The 20,251-nt window shown below is 44.4% G+C and overlaps 1 protein-coding gene across 2 annotated transcripts; it reads left to right on the top strand.

Annotated features, from left to right (window-relative positions):
• Nucleotides 1–11,175: 11,175 nt before the first annotated feature.
• On the top strand, nt 11,176–20,207 carry LOC110798660 (eukaryotic translation initiation factor 4G). 2 transcript variants are annotated; one of them, XM_056828145.1, is made up of 10 exons: nt 11,176–11,276; nt 11,643–11,874; nt 12,212–12,345; nt 12,621–12,764; nt 12,888–12,955; nt 13,085–13,141; nt 13,803–15,152; nt 15,243–18,232; nt 19,436–19,630; nt 19,731–20,207. In XM_056828145.1, exons 2-10 carry the CDS (start codon nt 11,699–11,701, stop codon nt 20,059–20,061), a joined length of 5,445 nt encoding a protein of 1,814 aa, XP_056684123.1. In that variant the 5' UTR covers nt 11,176–11,276; nt 11,643–11,698; the 3' UTR covers nt 20,062–20,207. The 2 variants fall into 2 exon arrangements, with proteins under 2 accessions (XP_056684123.1, XP_056684122.1); XM_056828144.1 differs by having other exon boundaries at nt 12,618–12,764.
• The last annotated feature ends 44 nt before the right edge of the window (nt 20,208–20,251 follow it).

Genomic DNA, 20,251 nt, shown 5'->3' with positions numbered 1-20,251 from the left:
TCCTTGTTCTGCTTGTTCGGATGCGAAGTGCTAAGCGTTTTCTGATGTGGGGCTCATCTTATTTTGCTTTTGTATAGGGTCCTGAAGTGACGGTTGCTGTACCGGTTACCTCGTCTGCTTCATCTCCTCCCTCTTTCTCTATTCCCGAGGTAGGTGTTCTTTATTTCCTCGTTTTTTCTGGAGGTTTGTACTTGTATTCTTATTTTCCTACGTCTTCCAGGAGTCGCGGAGGTTGCAGAAGCGGAAGTTTTCGGAGGACGAAACTTCTCGGAAGGGGAAGTCGGTTGCTAAGGAGAGGTCTCCGAAGAAGAAGAAGAAGAAGTCTTCGTCTTCGGCCGAGGTAACCCCTTCACCCGAGGTTCTTGAGTTCTTGGGTCGTCGACCTTTTCTAACTGAGGAGAGGATTCAGCATGTTGTTGCTGAGGATCCGAGCCTTGCTGAAGCAGGAAAACTCTACCTTGCTCGTCAGCAGAAGGAGATGGGGCCTCCGCCGCACTTGCGCCGCTTTATCCCGAAACCTGGCCAGAAGTTGAAGAGCGTCGCGGTGCTGGTATCAAACGAGCTTGTCGACCAACCTTTGGCTCAGGAGGCCGATGTTCCCTCTCCGTTGAAGCCTTTGACTCCAACGGAGGTGTTCGTTGAGGATATCACCCATGAGGTGGAGAAAGCTGAGACAGATATTCCTACATTCGCCGCCAATGACCCCGCAACGAATGAGTTCGCCGTTGGCGACATGGAGGGGGATCCCGTGACTCCACCGAAGGTAGTGGTGGAGATCTCTGATACGGAGGCTGCTGAGAACTTGACCTCGGCTGCTGAAGGTGCTGAGCAACCTTCGCCTTTCCAGCTCGCTGAAGGTGGAGCTTCTGAGGGTCGTGGAGTTAAGAGGGTTCGTGAGACCCTGGGCTCAACTTCTACCTCCGTGCTGGAAGGGTTGATCCATGGTGACCCCTGCGCGAACGTTCCTTTGAAGAGGATTCCGTTGGAGGTTCGGGAGACCATGGCTCGCTATGCTCGTCCTGCCATGCTGGGTGAGGATCCTTTGTCCCATGTGGGCTCTTTGGTCGGTCCTGAAGCTGCCCATGAGAATTTGCTTCGTGGGATCCCTCAGTTCCGCGTTCCTGGGGAGGTGGTGAACCACCCTACCAAGATGGCTCAGTACCATCTGAACGAGGTAATGTGTACATGTTTTGTTTTGGTCGTAGCTCCCTTTCTTCTTTGGTTAGCTAAGCTCGCCTCCCATTTTTTTTACTTAGGTTGCCTATTGGAGCTCTCTGTCTGCTGCATGCCAGTCTCATGATGAGAGGAGGCTCCAAAAGTTTGAGGCAATCTATGCTCGGGACATCCCCAACATTGATAGAAATTTCAGCTTGGTCGTTTCCGAACTTGCGAAGGCAAGGGAGGAGGTTGCTGAGTTTACCAAGGAAGGGGGGGATGCCTTGGCTCGGATTGGGAAGGAGGTCGGCATTCTTGCTTTCCACGCGAGAGAGGATGCCGAAAAATACAAGGCGGAGAAGAAGAGGCACACTGCTGAGAAGGTTGACCTGGAGGCCAAGCTCCAAGGTAAAGACACCACGATTGTCGACCTTCGGGAGAGCAATATGAAGCTTCAGGCCGAGGTTGACCGGATTCCTGTTTTTGAGGATGACATTAAGCGTCTAAAGGAACAGGTTCGTGACCTCGAGCAGCAGAAGGCTCGGATGTATAGCCTCGAGCAGTGCCAGGATATGTACTGGGAGGGTATCCTCGGCGCCCGCAGGATGTTTGCCAAGAACATGCCTGACTTTAAGTGGGCCGAGCATGTGCCTAAATGGCTCGAGGCTGAGGACAACTAGGAGGAGTGCCAGGCTGATAGGGATGATGCGGCCAGGGAGCGCGAAGGAGCTGCTAAGGGACAGCAGGCTCGGAAGGTCGCCTCGGAAGAGGACACCACTGTTGGTACTTCTTCGCAAGCCGCTCCTCAGGGACGTGATGGTGACGTCCCCTAGGGACTTGGGCAGTCGTCTTCCTCAGAGTCGGTTGGTTCCAGTTGAGGACCCCCGAACTTGCGCTTGATTTTCCCCCCTTTTGCCTCGGCACTGCGTTGTACTTCAATAATTTCATTTTTTGCTTTCTTAGTACTTCGATAGGCCGACGTTTTGTCTGTTGATGGCTGCCGATTTTAGCTTTAAGTCATTTTTCTTTCAATTTTTGAGGATTCCTCGGTTTGATCCGAGCTTTAGTTGGTGTAATCGTATTTGCTCCCCAAACGTTGAGTAAAAATGACTTCGCTGTTTCGTTTTATCTCTTTTGCACTTTCGAAGTATTTAACTTGTTTTGGGATCCCTGGATTCTTTTTGCGTCCTCGGATCTCTTTTAGTCTTTCCGAGCTCCTCAGATCTATGGATCTGTTAAGAGACTCGTTCTTTTGTTGACTTTGTTCAGAGTCTGGTTTTGAGCTCACCAGATCCGTGGATCTGTTGAGTCCTCTTTTGAGCTCTTTTGGAGTTTGACATTTAGAGTTTGCTTTTGAGCTCTCCAGATCCGTGGATCTGTTAAGAGTCTTCTTTTGAGCTCTTTGTCGTTTGTAGACATGTATAGAGTCTACTTTTGAGCTCATCAGATCCGTGGATCTGTTGAGTCTACTTTTGAGCTCTTCCAGTGTCTACTTTCGTTCTTCCGAGTTCTTGTGGTTCGGAAACCTGGGCAAGATATCGCAAGTCCTCTTAGTTATTAGCTTCGGGAATCCGTGGATTTGAGACGTACTTGCTATAACTGTATTCGAGAGACTTTGTTGCGAACGAAGTGTCCCTGGGTACCGCGAATCCGGAGGTTCTGGACGGTACCTTGCGGGTCGTTTTTGAGTTAGCTATTTCTTGGGCCTTTGGAACCCAAGGAATGGCTACTTCGGGTTGATTTTAGCTTCGGATTGATCAGATCCGAAGTTGCATGCATAGTGATAGAATAAAAAGACATAAGGATATGTTTAATGAAACACATGGTGCCAGTGGCTTTCCTCTTTTCATTAAACGACTTACTTGGATTACAAAAGGAAGGAAGTTAGATCATACAAAATATTTCTTGAGAACATCGGCATTCCAATGGTTCTTCAAGATTGTTCCATCTAACTGTTTAAGCATAAAGGTGCCAGTCCTCTTTTCAGAGTGGATGATGTATGGTCCTTCCCATGTTGCCGAGAGTTTCCCGTGGATTTTTCTTTTCTGAACTGCAGCAGCGTTTCTGAGCACTAGGTCACCGACCTTCAGAGGTCTGACATTGACTCTTCGGTTGTAGTGCTTGCTGACTCTTTGCTGATAGGCTCCGTTCAGAGTTCTGGCCTCGTTCCGAGCTTCATATAGTAGATCCAAGGATTCTGAAAGAAGTTGGTTGTTGCTTTGACCATGGACTCCATCATACCTGTTGTATGTCTGGACCCTCAAGCTTTCTGTTCCGATCTCTACAGGGATGACAGCCTCGGAACCGTAAACCAAGTGGAAGGGCGTTTGTCCTGTGGCTTCCTTCTCGGTGGTCCGAAGGGACCAAAGTGTTCCTGGGAGTTCTTCTAGCCATTTGCTTTTTTCGTCCTCGACTCTCTTCTTGAGTGCATTGAGGATGAGCTTGTTTGCGGCTTCGGCTTGGTCGTTGCTCTGAGGATGGCATACTGCTGAGTAGGCGAGGTGGATACCGAACTGTTTGCACCATCTTTGCAGTGGTGTGTTGTCAAATTGCTTCCCATGGTCAAAGACCAATAGCCTCGGTATCCCGAACCTTGTGATGATATTTTGCCAGATGAACTTGCGGACCTGCTGCTCCGTGATGGAGGAGACTGCTTCGGCCTCAATCCACTTACTGAAGTAGTCCACCCCCACAATCAGCCACTTCTTCTGATTCACAGCCGAAGGGAATGGACCAATGATATCCAAACCCCATTGTGCAAATGGTAAGGGGTACAGTGTTGCTTGCAAGGTTTGAGCTGGCTGGTGGATTGCAGGTGCGAACTTCTGGCACTTCTCGCATTTTCTTGTCAGCGCCTTTGCTTCGGAAACCATGGTGGGCCACCAAAATCCGGCCCTTAGTGCCTTGTGCGCCAGTGCCCTGCCTCCAATATGATTTCCACATATGCCGAGGTGGATTTCCCTTAGGATATAATCAGCATCGGTTGGGCCTACACATTTCAGCAGTGGGGCTGAGAATGACCTTCTCATGAGTTCTCCGTTGTCGTCAATGATGACCCACCGGTTGAACCTTTTCAGTTTCCTTGCTTGCAGCTTGTCTTCGGGAAGTTCCCCCCTCTCTTTGTATGCAATGACTGCGTCCATCCAACTCGGCTCGAGACGTGCATTGCAAACTGTAGGGGGTGGCATGTCGATGCTCCTTTCTTGGTGTACTTCCACATGGACTGACCTGTTTAGGTCAGAGAGCGTTGAGCTTGCAAGTTTGGACAGCGCATCTGCTTGTGCGTTTTGACCTCGGGGAATGAGTATGACTTCGAAGGATCTCAACTTTGACGTTAAGGATTTGATTTTTGCTAGGTAAGCTGTCATGCTTAGCCATTTGGCCTCGTACTCCCCTCGGATCTGGTTGGCCACGAGCTGAGAATCAGTCTTGAGACAAACATGTTCGGCTTCAAGAGATAAGCATAGCTCTATTCCTGCGATTGCTGCCTCGTATTCGGCCTCATTGTTGGTTGCTTTGAAACCGAACTTTAGGGCGTACTCTATGCTTTTTCCCACTAGGGGAATCAGTACTACTCCGGCTCCCGAGCCGTTCACTGTGGAAGATCCGTCAGTGTAGACCTCCCATGTTCTCTTGGTGTCATCTAGCACCTCTTGATATGAACATTCGGCCAAGAAGTCTGCGAGTGCCTGTGCTTTGATGGCCGTCCTCGGCTGGTACTTGATTCCGAACTCAGACAACTCGAAAGCCCAAGCAGCCAACCTTCCCGACCTTTCTATCTTGTCTAGCACTTTCTCCAGTGGCTGGTCAGTTAGCACCACTATTTGATGGGAGTCAAAGTAGGGCCTTAATTTCCGGGCTGCTACCACCACTGCGTAGGCTACTTTCTCAATGAGTGGATACCGAGTTTCGGCATCTGTCAGGGTTCGGCTTGTAAAGTAGATTGGCTGTTGCTTCCTTTCTTCCTCTCGGAGGAGTACTGCGCTTACGGTCCCGGGGCTGACTACGACGTATAAGTATAGAGCTTCCCCCTCTTCGGGCCTGGCTAGCGTCGGCAGTTGAGCTAGGTGAGCCCTGAGTTGCTGAAATGCATCTTTTTGCTCTTGTTCCCATGTCAGCTCGGGGTCCACCTTCCTCGGGACGCCTTTCTTTTTGATGGGTACTGCTTCTCCTCCTGGGAGGGTTTTGGGTTTGAGAGCTTTGAAGAAGGGTGCCCCTTTATCCGAAGCTTTCGATATGAATCTTGACAGTGCGGCCAACCTTCCCGTTAGCCTTTGCACATCTCTTTTTGTCTTCGGTTCGGGTAGATCTAGCACAGCCTAGACCTTGTCCGGGTTCGCGTCTATTCCCCTTTCGCTTACCATGAATCTGAGGAACTTCCCTGACTTCACCCCGAAGACACACTTCTTCGGGTTCAGTTTCATGTTGTGTTTCCTCAGGTTGGCGAAGGTTTCGGCCAGGTCTTTGATGTGATCCTCCTCCTTCACGCTTTTTACTATGGAATCGTCCACATAAACCTCGACGTTCCTTCCCTTTTGATCGGCGAAGACGTGATCAACTAGTCTTTGGTAGGTGGCTCTGGCATTTTTCAATCCGAAGGGCATCATTCTGTAGTTGAACACTCCCGCGCTCGTGATGAAGGCGGTCTTCGCCCTATCGTCGGGGTGCATGAATACTTGATGGTATCCTGAAAAGGCGTCCATGAAGCTCAGCAATGCGTGGCCACTGGTAGAGTCTACCAGCTGATCTATCCTCGGGAGGGGATAGCAATCTTTTGGGCAGGCTCGATTCAGATCTGTGAAATCGACGCACATGTGCCATGAGCCATTCGCTTTCTTGACCATGACCACATTGGCCAACCATTTAGGGTACATGCACGGCTCGATGAAGCCTGCCTCTTGCAATTTCTTCACCTCTTTGGCGATAGCTTTGTTTTTCTCCGAGGAGTAGTTCCTTTTCTTCTGTTTGATTGGCCGAGCCTCGGGACTGACATCCAGCTTGTGGCAGATTATCTTCGGATCTATCCCTGGCATGTCAGCCGCCGACCATGCGAAGATGTCTTTGTGATCCCTTAGCAGTTGGATCAACTCTATTCGGAGTCCCGAACTTAGGCCTTTGCCTATTCGGACTCCTCTGTCCGACTCATCCTCTAGGGGAATGTCTTCCATCTCTTGGTCTGATTCGGGGGAAAGGGTTTCTGGTCGAGCGTCAACTTCTGCGGGCTTTACCAGGTTGCTCGGACCCGCTTTCCTCCTTTTGGCGTCCTTTTCTCCACCTGGGGGAGGACTCTCCTCATCTTCGTCTTCGGGACTGTCTCCTAGCTTCGGCTTTCGGATGGCCATGTGGCAAGTTGACCTTGCCACCTCTTGGTCGCCCTTTATCCGTTCGGCGAAGCCTGCGTCCGAGACGTACATCATCATCTGATGGTATGTGGATGGGACTGCTTGTATTTTGTGGATCATGGTTCGTCCCATGATGACGTTGTACACTGAGTCGCAGTCCATCACTAAGAACTCCTCTCGGACGTTTCTTGCCGCCAGGCCTTGGCCGATTGTAACGGGTAGGGTGATGTTTCCTCGGGGAATAGCTGCGGATCCGTTGAATCCGATCAGTGGGTAACTGACCTTGGTCAGTGACTCTTCTCCCTCTTCGAGGATGAGCTGTTCGAAACAGTTCCTGAAGATGATGTTGACAGCGCTCCCTTCGTCGACTAGTACTCTATGGACGTTGTGGTTGTTGAGATCCATTTCGATCACCAACGGGTCGTCATGTTTGTACTGGGTCCCGAGGCAATCATCAGCGGTGAAAGTCATGTTCGGGGGGGTAGGCTGATTCTCCCCTACATTGCTGAAGTTGACTCGGTGGGAGAGGGCCCTTAAGTGCTTCTTGCTGGCCTTGTTGGATCTTTGTCCTCCGAACACCACGAGGATTGGTTTTTTCTTTTGCCCTTCGGTCTCGTGGACCCTTTTCTGGGCTTGCTCTTGCAGCTTACCAGTTTTTGCTTTTTCTTTTTCTTCCCTTTCCGCCCTATGGTCGAGCAGGTAACCCTTGAGGTAGCCTCGTCGGATGAGGTCTTCGATGTTATCCTTCAACGAGTTACACTCCTCGGTGGTGTGGCCGAAGTCATCGTGGAATTCACACCATTTGTTCTTGTTGCGGTGGCGGGGGTTTGACCTGAGCTTGTCTGGAAGCTTCCACTTTTCATCGTCCTTGTGGAGGTTGAAGATTTCTCTTCGGGGTATGGTGAGTGGGGTGTAGTTGGTGTACTTGGGTTGAAATTCGCCCTTCTTCCCATCTCTCTTGGGACTTGCTTCTCTCGCACCCACCTTCTCTTTCCCCTTCCTTGAGTTGCCCTCGGGCTTACTCTGATTTGTTCTGTTATCTTTCGGATCCGAGGAACCCCTTAGCCTTGCTGCTGCCTTGTTGAACTCTTCGGTTCTGATGAACGCATCTGCCATTTGGAGCACGTCCGCTATCTTGGAGGGGTTTTTCATTGTCAGTTTGTCTCGGAATTTCCCCTCCCGTAGCCCGTGCTTCAAGGCGAAGATTGCTACGTCTGGCTGCAGGTTCGGAATGTTGGTGGATTCCTTCATGAGTCTGGCCATGAAGTCTCGCAGGCTCTCGTCTCTTTCTTGCTGTATAGAAGTTAGCTCGGTTGTGGTTCGTGATGGGCGATTGTTGCTCACGAACTGTACACAAAACCTTTTCTTCAGCTTCTTCCAATTTTTGATCGACCCCTTTGGCAGCGATCTGAACCATTCTCCTGCGACTCATGTCAGTGTGGTTGGGAAGTATTTGCACCAACAAGCCTCGGAATAGGGACTCAGAAACATCTGTTGTTCATAGGAGATGACATGATCCCTCGGGTCCGTAGTCCCGCTGTATGTCAGGTCCGCTGGTAGTCTCACTTTGGGAATGTCTCCATGACAATATCATCCGAGAATGGGGAAGATGCTGGAGTCATGATTCTCTTTCCTAGCCTCGCCCTGATACCTTCGCTTCTCGAGTTCCCTCTAAGGGACTGCTCGGGGGCGTGTAGGGGGCTAGGAGTTCGGTCACTTCTCCTTCTCCTTCTCGACTGGCCACTGCCTTCGGGTTGTCTACTGGATCCACATGGGCTACCCAGCCTGTCATGAACCGAAGGTCGCAGTCTGCTATGGACCGAGCTTCGGATCCGAGTGTGATCACTTGCTCCACTTTGGAGAGCTTGCGGTGTTGGAGACGGTGTTGCGAACCACTCTGGCTGCTGTGCAGCTCTCTGCTGCGTATCCCACGTGCTCTCTCTCCACCTTGTCATTAGGTGTGTTCCTGACATTGTGGAGAGATCTTGCTCGGGTCTCACATTGTCCTCGTCAGTCGAGGGCATGTTCAGCAATACCTGTCGCCTAGCTCTCCTCGCTTCTCGCCGCGCTGTTGCCTGAGCTTGTTCTTTCTCGTTGAAGAGGAAGTTCTGCATGATGGTCATGGCTGCAGCGAGCTCTTCTCGAGAAGGGAGTGGTCTGCTGGTCGTGGCGGTGGCCCTTGTTGGCTGCGACCTCGCCACTGAGTGCAGCTGTTCGCCTCCATCGGATTCCGAATCCGTTTGGACAAGGACATCTCCCACCTGGTTGTTATTGTTGGGCATTTTCATTTTTTACGTGGAAAGTGAAGTGTTTTTTTCGGAGCTTTCAAGTGTTCTTCCCCACAGATGGCGCCAAATTGTTCCGGTGTTGAAGTGGATGAAACAATGGGCTTCGAATGAAGGCCCTTTTTGTGTGTGTTGAAGATCTTGCTAGCTCGAATGTGTTGTGTCCAAATCAACCTGCACAATAAACAAGTTACTAGCCTCGGGGGTGTTTCCGAGGAAAGCCCCTCCGATGCCTAAGTAAGAACGATGCTCGGATTCTAGAGAGAGAAGTTCTCTAGAAGAGTAGTCTTAAGGCGTGAAAATGGACATACCTTGGTAAGTGAGCCATGACGGCTTATTTATAGTGTTCGTGCAATGATTGCCCTTAGGTCATTTATTGCAAGTGGGCCTTGGGCCTTGATTGGTGGCTGAATAGCCTTTTGGACTGTAGTGCTTGTGGGTTTGATGCTGCTATATTGAGCCTTTGGGCTTTGGACTTATTGGCCCAATTGATAGTCAATTGGGAGCCCAAACACACTCCATGTTGTAATAGATGTTGTTTGATTTATGAAAGGTTACTATGTCCGACCAGATCCATCAAAATGGTTATTGAGTTAATCTGTTGAAGCCTAAGGTCTAAGGACGAGTAACAAGTTTTTCACGTAACAAACAAGAATATCTTTTATGTATCACACTAAAATGGATTATGGATGACAAACTTACTAAACCAAGTCGTAATTCTAATCCAATCGACCTCGTAGACGTCTATACATTGAAATTATGATATTTTACACAATTATCGAATTTACAATAAGACAACCTCGTAAAATTGTAAATTTCTATCTTAACAACCGAATTGCATTACAAAAAAAATACTCCGTACAACATTATCGAAATCTATAATAATCCGGATTGACGCTTATATTTATTTATTTTTGGTTCCTTAAGGGTATAGCCTTGATTCCTTGAATAGTTGAATTTCTTTCGCCACAAATTCTTATATAAGACTGTCCTCACCATCAACTGATGGTGAGATCAGTTCACACTTGCGAATTTAGGTATGTTATTTCTACAGTTTAGATATGTTACTTATTTTTATAATTTTAGAGGAGGTAATTTTTTTAGTTTAGGTATGTTACTTCTATAGTTTATATATGTTACTTTTTTATACGGAGTAGTTTTAGGGGATATACCTTCTTAGTTTAGATATGTTACTTCTATAGTTTAGACATGTTACTTTTTTTTTTAATAATTTTAGAGGAAATACTTTTTTTAGTTTAGGTATGTTACTTCTATAGTTTATATATATACATGTTACTTTTTATTTATACGGAGTAGTTTTAGGGGAGATACGTTCTTAGTTTAGATATGTTACTTCTATAGTTTAGACATGTTACTTTTTTTTTTTTTATAATAATTTTAGAGGAGGTATTTTTTTTAGTTTAGGTACTCCCTCCGTATTTTTTTTAAGAGATACACTTGCCTTTTCCGGCCGTATTTATTTAAGAGATACACTTGCCATTTTTAGTAACTTATCAACCCCACCATCTAATTAAATAATACATCTAATATACCCTATCAACCACCATCCTATTAAACAAATATTTTCATAAACCCACCCCACCCTCCACCCACCAAAATGACATGGTCCCCACATATTTAATTATTAAAATATCTATCCAACCCCACTTGCTTTATTATTTTATTTCATTCAATTATTCTTCTTAATACCCGTGCCCGACCAAGTGTATCTCTTAAAAAAATACGGAGGGAGTATGTTACATATATAGTTTAGACATCTTACTTTTTTTATACGGAGTAGTTTTAGGGGAGGTACCTTTTTAGTGTATGTATGCTACTTCTATAGTTTAGACATGTTACTTTTTTATACGGATTAGTTTTAGGGGAGGTACCTTTTTAGTTTATGTATTACTTCTATAGTCTAGACATGTTACTTTTTTATACGGATTAGTTTAGGGGAGGTACCTTTTTAGTTTATGTATTACTTCTATAGTTTAGAAATGTTACTTTTTTTTTTTTAATTTTAGATGAGATACTTTTTTAGTTTAGGTATGTTACTTTTTTTTTATACAGAATAGTTTTTGGGAGGTACATTTTTAGTTTAGGTATGTTACTTCTATAGTTTAGACATGTTACTTTTTTTTTTATATATATATAATTTTAGAGGAGGTACTTTTTTAGTTTAGGTATGTTACTTCTATAGTTTAGTTATGTTACTTTTTTTTTTTTAATAGTTTTAGGGGAGGTACGCTATTGGTTTCGCACTCGTCACACCATCAAGTTGATGGTGTGACTGGTCTCACAGGTAACGCGCTGTTCTTTCACACTTTCCAAATAAAAAAAATAAAAATAAAAATAAAAATAAAAATAAAAATAAAAAGAAGACCATAAAGAAAAAACAGTAGAAGCTTAAAAATCACTTTAGTATATGAGCAAACATAGAGGCAGTCTCTTCGCAAACACCCAACAATTTCTTTCTCTTCTCTCGTCACAGGTATACTCTTCTTCTTCGTTTTCCCCCTTCTTTATCGCACTATTTTCATGGTTTTCCCCCAAATTTCCTTTAATTAAACCCTAATTTCCCTTCTCCTTTTTCTCTCTCCTCACTTCTTCACACTCTGGTACCTTTCACTCTCAAACTGCATTGCATATTTCTTCTACTAACCCTAATTTCGCTCATTATTTTGCTTCTCTAACTTTAATCGATTGTCATGCGTTTATTATTTATTGGCTTATTGTTGTTTTTGTTGATTCTTCGTTGCAAAGCTTTATGCGTTGATTTATATTTTTTTTTATTCTTGCTAATTTTTTTGTTGTGGTTTTTTTTTGAATTTGGTTTGATTCGGTGATCTACACGAAGAAACCAGCGAAAAGAAGTAAACTTTAATTTATTTTGGTGAAGGTTTGGGGGTCTATATGTCCCTCAATCAATCAAGGTTTGACAAGAACGAGCCACAATTTAGAAAACCAGGCGGTGGACGATCTGGTAGAGGCTCTGGTGGTCAGCAGAGGAATTTTCCTGGCGGTCGTGGAAGAGGTGGCGGAAGCGGCCCCACTACCACAACCGCCCCTCCGGTTTCCACAAGTCAGAGGTAAAATTATTGATGTTTGAATTAGGGTTTTGTACAGTGTTGGTGTTTGTGTCATTTGTTAGGGCATGTTATTATTTTTGGTAATACTTTCTAGGAACCGATGAATGGATTAGAATTTGGAGTTCGTCGTAGCATAATAATTAAGTCACATTTTTTTTAATTTTAGTTTTTTGTGAAAATGCATGCCAAAAGGGTCAAAGGGATGAAAAAGGTGAATGGTTATTGACGAGGGAATGGGATAAATTGATTGTTTGTTTCTCGTTAACTTTGAGAACTGATTCATTGTAGGATATTATCGTACTGATTTTCCTTTTTTTTTGTCTCCAATTATGATCAGTTATAAAAAGGTTAACAATGCTCAAGGTGGGCAGTCAAGAGGAAATGCAGCACCTGTGAATACATCAGACTTTAATGCTGCTACTGGTTTGCGTTCTGTAGAGAATGGTGCCCATGTACAGTCCACATTACATGGTGGGTTTTTTTTTCTGAAAAGGAGTTCAATTTTCTTTCTACAGTTTGATTGTTCTTTGTATTGTTATCCTTTTTCTGTAACATATGGTTATTTATAAGGACAGTAACAAAAGAAATTAGTCCCCTAGTATAGTGAGATGTACCCAGATTTATCTTTTAATAAATGGGAGAACTAGGTATTGGGGAATCCCTGTGCTTGTTTATATTAGATGATTTTAGCATCGGGTAACTTGGTGTAGTGGAGTGATTGTGTTTCTCTCTTGGTGCTTCAGCAGTGTCCAATGCGCCAACTCCAGCTGTCATCCCGAAGCCAGTTGATGTATCATCTCAGAAGACTAGCCGACCACTTCCAAAGGCTCCATCTTCACAGCCATCCACCATGAGTTCTGACTCTAACATGCCTTCCACCCCAGCAAAGGGTATTTGCTTGTTTTTTGTCTCTCTGTGATTTTAGTTTTGTTGCTAGGTATATGACCTGAATTCTGTGATATTTGTTCTGAGAATTTATTTTTGACTTTTTAAATTTATCTTCCTTCAAATAGGGGATGCAGCTAAGGGCTTTCCTCTGCAATTTGGATCCATAAGTCCGGGTTTTATGAATGGAATGCAGGTCTGTCATCTGTATTGCCTCAAAAACTGCATCTTTCATGTCGATCAATTGTCATGCCTCATGCTTTGCATGTAGTCCAACTTTTTTTGGTTCATCTACTCACTGCTTTATTTTATGCTTCCTTTGCAGGTACCCGCCCGAACAAGCTCAGCTCCGCCTAATTTGGACGAGCAAAAGCGAGATCAGGTTTGTTTCCTACTTTGTTGTTCCACCGTGAACCGCAGAAGATGCCCCATTCTTGTCTAGTGTAGATAAGTTAAAAGCTTCAGCTAACATAAAACAAGTGGTGAATATGTTGTTAGAGTAACTTTAGCTGATGGATTATTTTTTCGGTCCAGGATTAATTGACATAATGATAGGTAATTTGAACCAACTACGTGACTAATAAATTCAAATATGGGTAGTACTAAAATCTTGTTGGTTGAGAGTGAATGTTTCATGTTTACTTGTTCAATCTGATTTTGCTTTATCATCCTTTGAGGCAGATTGGTTGGCTTCCACTCATAGTTGGCCTCACTAAGCGTAGCATTTTGTACTTGGATTAGGTATGAGGAGGTTATTCATTAGTTTTGTTAAGCTGGTCTAAAAGTATCCACAAGTCAATTTGTGCGTTCTATGTTGTGGTATACGTCATGGGGGGGAGTTGAATTTGGTAACCTTGGCTAACCCACATCTGAAAATCACTTGATCCGTGTGAGGATTAAAGAGCAGTAGCTACTCACTAAAGAGGGCTTCTGCTCTATGAAATGATGTAGAGGTTTGGTTGCTGATTTAAATAGAAATATTATTTTTCTTACTGTTCCAGTGCCTGTAGTTATTGATTCCAACTTGTGGAATTCCGTTGCAGGTCCGGCGTGATGCTACAAGAGCTGTGCCGGCAATTCCATTACCAGCTGCTCCTAAGCAGGAATTATCAAACAAGGTTGTTTCTGCAACTGAGCATCCTGTTCCTCAGGAAACAAAAATTAAGATAAAAAGAGATGTCCATACGGCATCTGCATCTCCATCAGCACCAGCACAGAAACCTTCTGCCCTTCCTGCAGCGGGTATATCTGTACCATTGCCATTTCAGCAAACTGTCTCCATGCAGTTTGGAGGACCTAATCCACAAATTCAGTCTCAAGGCATGCCAACTAGTTCGCTTCAGATGCCAATTCAGATGCCATTACAGATGGGAAATCCCTCCCAAGTTGCCCAACAGGTCTTTGTGCCTGGTCTCCAACACCAACTTATGCAGAGTCAGGGAATGATGCATCATAACCAGAACTTGGGTTTTAATCCTCAGATTGCACCACAGCTTCCTCATCAATTAGGAACTATGGGAATCAATATGTCTGCTCAGTATAATCAACAACAGGCTGGAAAATTTGGCAGCACGCGTAAGACAGTGAAGATAACTCATCCGGATACACACGAGGAGCTGAGACTAGATAACAGAGATGGTGGATCAACAGCACCAAGGGTGCATCAAAGTGGATCCTCACAGTCCCAACCTATACCCGCATATACAGCAACACATCCTATGGGCTACTATTCTAACTCATATACAACTGGTCCCCCTTTTTTCCCAGCCCAAACATCGATTTCTTTGACAAGTGCGCAATTAAATGCTAGCTCTCAGGGGCCCAGGTTTAACTATCCTGTTAGTCAGGCACCTCCAGCTATGCCCTTTATGAATCAATCTGCGTCTAATACCTATTCTGTGAGCAGGGTTGGGGCTCCGGTGCATGGTACTCCTGATACTTCCAATTTGGATCATGTTCGGGATGTTCATAATTTTGCTACTTCAGCACAATCAACCTCAGTCCCTGTGACTGTGAAAGCAGCTGGTGGATCTGCGGGGGAGAAGGCCATAAACTCCACTGCTGTTGAAAGATCTGAGTTCTCTAAAGTGTCGAATCCTGCTATGGAGTCTAGTGTCATTAGAAAGGATTTAGAAATGAACGTGGACAGCTCTACTATGCAGCCAAAGTCTAGTACTGGCCTTCCTAAACATTCTGCTGCCACGATAGCTTCCGTTGCGGCTGAGACGTCAAGTCCAGCAGAAGTGTCTGTTACTCCCAGCATGAGTCCTAGAGACTCGGCTATATCTCCTCCAGTGAATGCTGTCAAGAGGGAAACCCCAACAAAGTCTGTGTGTATCAAAGATAGTGAGAAGCATCTGGGCAAGGATGAACGTCCTGATCCATCACGACAGGTTATACCCTTTATCTCATGTTGAGTTTTTTTGAGAAGTTCTTTTAACTTTTGATGCAGTTTTGATTTATTGGCTAATTTTTATATGTAGGTTGATCTTCAGTCTGATTCCAGAGTATGTCAGGACCTAGTTGATTCTTCTGAGGCCATAGCCTCTGAATCCGTAGAATCTAAATCCACTCAACCTGCATTAGGCTCTAAGGTTATTGTATCAGAAGCTGGCCAGGCATCACCAAGTGATGTCCATGGTGCTGAAGGCCCATCTCATTCATCTGAAAGTTATGAAAGCCAGAATATTTCAGTTAATGCAGCTAAAGATCAGCATGCAAAAAAATGTGATCTTCCTGCACAAGAAAAAGACGTGATAGAATCAGTAGATGCCATAGAAAGAGGAGAATTTGAACTGGAAGAGGTACAGCCAGATAACAGTATAAAGGGCTCAGATATTGCCAAAGATGTTGATCAAGATGTGCAGTTAAAGAATGCTGGTGATGTGGAGGATGTGGTCGAATCTTCTCAAAGAATGGCTGAGTCTGCAGATTCTTGCGTTCAAGTTGATAAAGTGTTTGATAATTGCTCATCGTGTGAGAATGATTCATCGACCTCGGACTTAAACAGTTTGTCAGTCACAACTGATGCTGTCAGTTGCAAAGGCGATGATGTTTCCAAATCTGGTATATCAGATAATGAAGCCACCTCTGTCTCTGCAGATCTTTCAGACACACATTCTGGGCATGAAGGGGAAGTCATGGAGAACACAAGGCCTAGTTCTTCATCGGGTACTACGTCAGGACCAAATAAGGGAAAGACTAAAGGGAAGAAGCGGAAGGAAATGCTCCGGAAGGCAGATGCTCTTGGGACAACCGCTGATTTGTACAATGCTTACAAGGGTCCAGAGGAGAAAAAAGATTCAGGTATTGCTGCAGAACTTACTTCTGAGGATAACTCAAAGGAGGTCTCTTGTGATATTAAATCAGAAGAGAGTACTGGGAAGAACAAGGAGGAGCAGAGCAAACCCGAGCTTGATGATTGGGAAGATGCAGCTGAAATTTCGACACCAAAGTTGGAATCCTCATTTAAGGGTGATCGTGGAGGCGCAATTCAAGATGAAGAGGGAGTTACAGCTAAAAAGTATTCCAGAGACTTTCTCCTTACATTTTCCGCTCAGTGTACTGACCTCCCTGAAAGATTTGAAATTACTTCTGATGTAGCTGATGCCTTGATGTCTGTAAATATAAATGCTTCTCGTAGTGATCGTGAACATCCTAGTCCTGGGAGAATCGTAGATAGGCCAGCTGCAGCTGCAGCTGCCCGACCTGATCGGCGTGGGAGTGTGACATTGGAAGCTGATAGGTGGAATAAACAGCCTGGTCCTTTTCCTTCTGTTCGGGATCCAGGAATGGATCTTGCTTATGGAAGCAATATTATGGGATTTCGTGGTGGTCCTGGGCCTAATTATGGTGTGCTAAGGAATCCGCGGGCACAAGGACCTGTTCCACATGCTGGCGGGATCCTGTCTGGGCCAATGCATTCCATGGGTTTTCAGGGAATGCAGAGAAATAACGCTGATGCTGACCGTTGGCAAAGAGCTACAAACTTCAACAAAGGTTTGATGCCCTCTCCTCAGGGTCCTTCCCAGGTGATGCACAAAGCTGAGAAAAAGTATGAGATAGGTAAAATATCTGATGAAGAGCAGGCTAAACAGCGAAAATTGAAGGGTATTTTAAACAAATTGACTCCTCAGAACTTTGAGAAACTATTTGAGCAAGTTAAAGAAGTTAACATTGATAATACTGTGACTCTGGCTGGAGTTATCTCTCAGATCTTTGACAAGGCTTTAACAGAGCCAACTTTCTGTGAAATGTATGCGAACTTCTGCCAGCACCTTGCCTCTGAGTTGCCAGAATTAAGTGTAGACAATGAGAAGATCACCTTCAGACGGCTGTTGCTGAACAAGTGCCAAGAGGAGTTCGAGAGAGGAGAAAGAGAGGAGCAAGAAGCTAATAAGTCTGATAATGAAGGTGAGGAGGAGCCTAAACAATCTGAAGGGGTTAGAGAAGAAATGCGACTGAAAGCACGAAGACGCATGCTGGGCAATATTAGATTGATTGGGGAGTTGTACAAGAAGAAAATGTTGACTGAAAGAATAATGCACGAGTGCATAAAGAAGTTGTTAGGTCAATACCAAAATCCCGATGAAGAAAATATTGAGGCGTTGTGCAAGTTGATGAGCACAATTGGAGTGATGATTGATCATCCCAAAGCCAAGGAGCATATGGATGCTTACTTCGACATTATGGGTCAGTTATCCAACAACATGAAGCTATCTTCTAGAGTAAGGTTCATGTTGAGGGATGCTATTGATCTTAGAAAAAACAAATGGCAACAGAGAATGAAAGTAGATGGTCCTAAGAAGATCGACGAAGTGCATCGTGATGCTGCTCAAGAAAGGCAGGGACAAGCTCGTTTAAATCGTGGCCCAAGCATGAATTCTGGAATGAGAAGGGGCCAACCTCTGGATTTTGGTCCTCGGGGATCTATGCTATCTTCTCCTATTGGGCAGGGTGGTGGTTTCAGAGGTATGCCTCCTCAGCTTCGTGGGTTTGGTGGACAGGATTCCCGCATGGAGGAGAGGAACATTTTTGACAACCGCACACCTTCAGTGCCTCTGACTCAAAGGCTATCAAGTGCTGAGCCAATTACTTTGGGACCCCAAGGTGGTCTTGCTAGGGGGATGGCATTTAGAGGGCAACCGTCCATGTCTAGTTCTCCTCTATTTGACAATACCCCATCCTATGCGGACCCAAGAAGAATGGTAGGGGGTTTGAATGGTCACACTAATGTATCGGATCGTGGAGTGTATAGCCCTCGGGAATCGAGGAATTCTTCGGATATATTTGTTGCTCCAGTTGCATATGATCACTCTGGTAGCCAGGAGCTCAATGCTAGGGATGCCAGGGCTAGGCCAATAACACCACCTGTGGCACGGGTTGCGCCAGCTCAAAATACCTCTTCGGAAAAAGTATGGCCTGAGGATCGCATGCGGGATATGTCAATTGCAGCAATAAGGGAATATTACAGGTAAGAGCTTGCTTGCATTTAAAAATTAATAAATTTATCATTACATATTATTCTATGGTTTGATGGGGCATCAGGGCGAAGTGAATTTCCCACTTAAAGAACTGATTGTGTCACTTGCCTTGTGCACACGGTCACAATTGGAGTGCAAAATCATTTTTTCCTGCATACCTTGACTACTTCATCCCTCTTTTTTTATATAATTTATTTTTAAATCCTCAATGTGTTTGATTTCTAGCAAGGGGTGATACTCTGTAAGCTGATCTGCTGTCAAAATAATTTACTATCTGATTTTTCGCCTTACAGACCTAGAATTACTTCTGCTCCTAGCCCACCCCCCCTCCCCTCGAATCCTCCCTGGGGTCCATTGTGGACTGGGCTTATAAGTCCTACTTAAAAATCACGGAGTAAATAAAAAAATGGTTGGTTTCTCAACTCAAGCAACGAGCATAAATTTTAACTTTTTTTTTTTGATAAATACAAAACACAGTATCTAATGATCCAATAGAAAAGTAGTTTTCTGTTATTTTCAATAGCATTTCCCTGTTTTAGAGAACTGCTGCTTACCCATTTCTTGAAATATTCCTGTTTCTGCTCTTCCTAGTGCATCGAGGTGGATTAATAATAGTATATCAATGTAATTGTTCTTTCAGAATCAGGAGTTAATGTCTGATGTAATCTGGTCAAACTGTTGGGGTTTTATTGGTGTTTAAGATATTATGATATTAGATTGTAGGTTATAGTATCACATTTTGTGTGTTGCGTGTACACACCTCTCTCCCTCTCCGGAGTATAGCAATCTTTTACCGGTTAGAATACGATACTTGATGAGTCCTATGACACTTGACTCTTCTCCCGGTGACATGGTGAGGAGAGGTATTCTAGATAATTCATTCTCTCTCTAGAGTAGAAAGCTTTTTCACCAGTTAGAAATTGTTAAGTCATTCTGCCGCTTGTACATAATACAAAGTTTTTGACTAGAATACAAAACTTGTTGACACAATATTTTGGCAACTTTGCATGTTGAATACATAATAGTTTGACACACAATATGCTCATAATATCCCCAACAATGAGAGATAGATTTATACTTGTGTTTATGGGATGAAATCTATTGTCAATTTCATTAATATAATTGCGCGAGGCAAAGATGAGTTGTCTTTTGGCTTTATGGAATGTGAAAATAATGGAACTATTTGATTTCAGTGCGAAAGATGAGAAGGAAGTTGCACTATGCATCAGAGACTTGAATGCTCCAAGTTTTTACCCTACAGTCATATCTATTTGGGTTGCTGACTCCTTTGAAAGGAGAGACTTAGAGCGGGGGCTGCTGTCAGAATTGCTTGTTAACCTTACAAGATCTCGGGAAGGCACATTTAGCCCTGGCCAGCTCGTTGAAGGGTAGGCGTTTCTTTGTTGCAATTTTCCATTTAAATCCTGTATAATGATTATGTATGTACCTTTTGAGTCATTTTTTTTACTTGTATGTTTTATTTTTCAGGTTTAAATCTGTATTGACTAACTTGGAGGACACGGTGACTGATGCCCCGAAAGCGCCCGAATTTCTTGGCCGGATATTTGCGAGGGTAGTTGTAGAAAATGTGATACCCTTGAAAGATATTGGTCGGATAATACATGAAGGTGGGGAGGAACCAGGTTGTCTACGAGAATCAGGGTTGGCGGCTGAAATTCTCGGGAGTGTCTTGGATGTGATCAAATCCGAGAAAGGGGAATCTGTACTGAAAGAGATTAGAGCTAGCTCTAATCTTCGGTTAGATGATTTTCGACCTCCAGAACCGATTAGATGCCATAAATTAGAGATGTTTATGTAGAGGATTATTGTATGTGCTTACAGAATTCTTGGACCGCTATCATTCGAGGCATAAACATGACAGTTTAGAGAAAGGATATTTTGTTTCAACTACAGTATTTTTGAGCGGAATGAGAAAATGAATGTGGCAATTTTTAAACATCAGAATATTATTCCTTTTTACGCCTTTTTTGTTTTTTTGTTGGGCATCT

This window comes from Spinacia oleracea, chromosome 5 (assembly GCF_020520425.1).
Source record: "Spinacia oleracea cultivar Varoflay chromosome 5, BTI_SOV_V1, whole genome shotgun sequence".
Lineage (NCBI taxonomy): Eukaryota > Viridiplantae > Streptophyta > Magnoliopsida > Caryophyllales > Amaranthaceae > Spinacia > Spinacia oleracea.
This window is presented reverse-complemented; position numbering and strand designations above follow the sequence as displayed.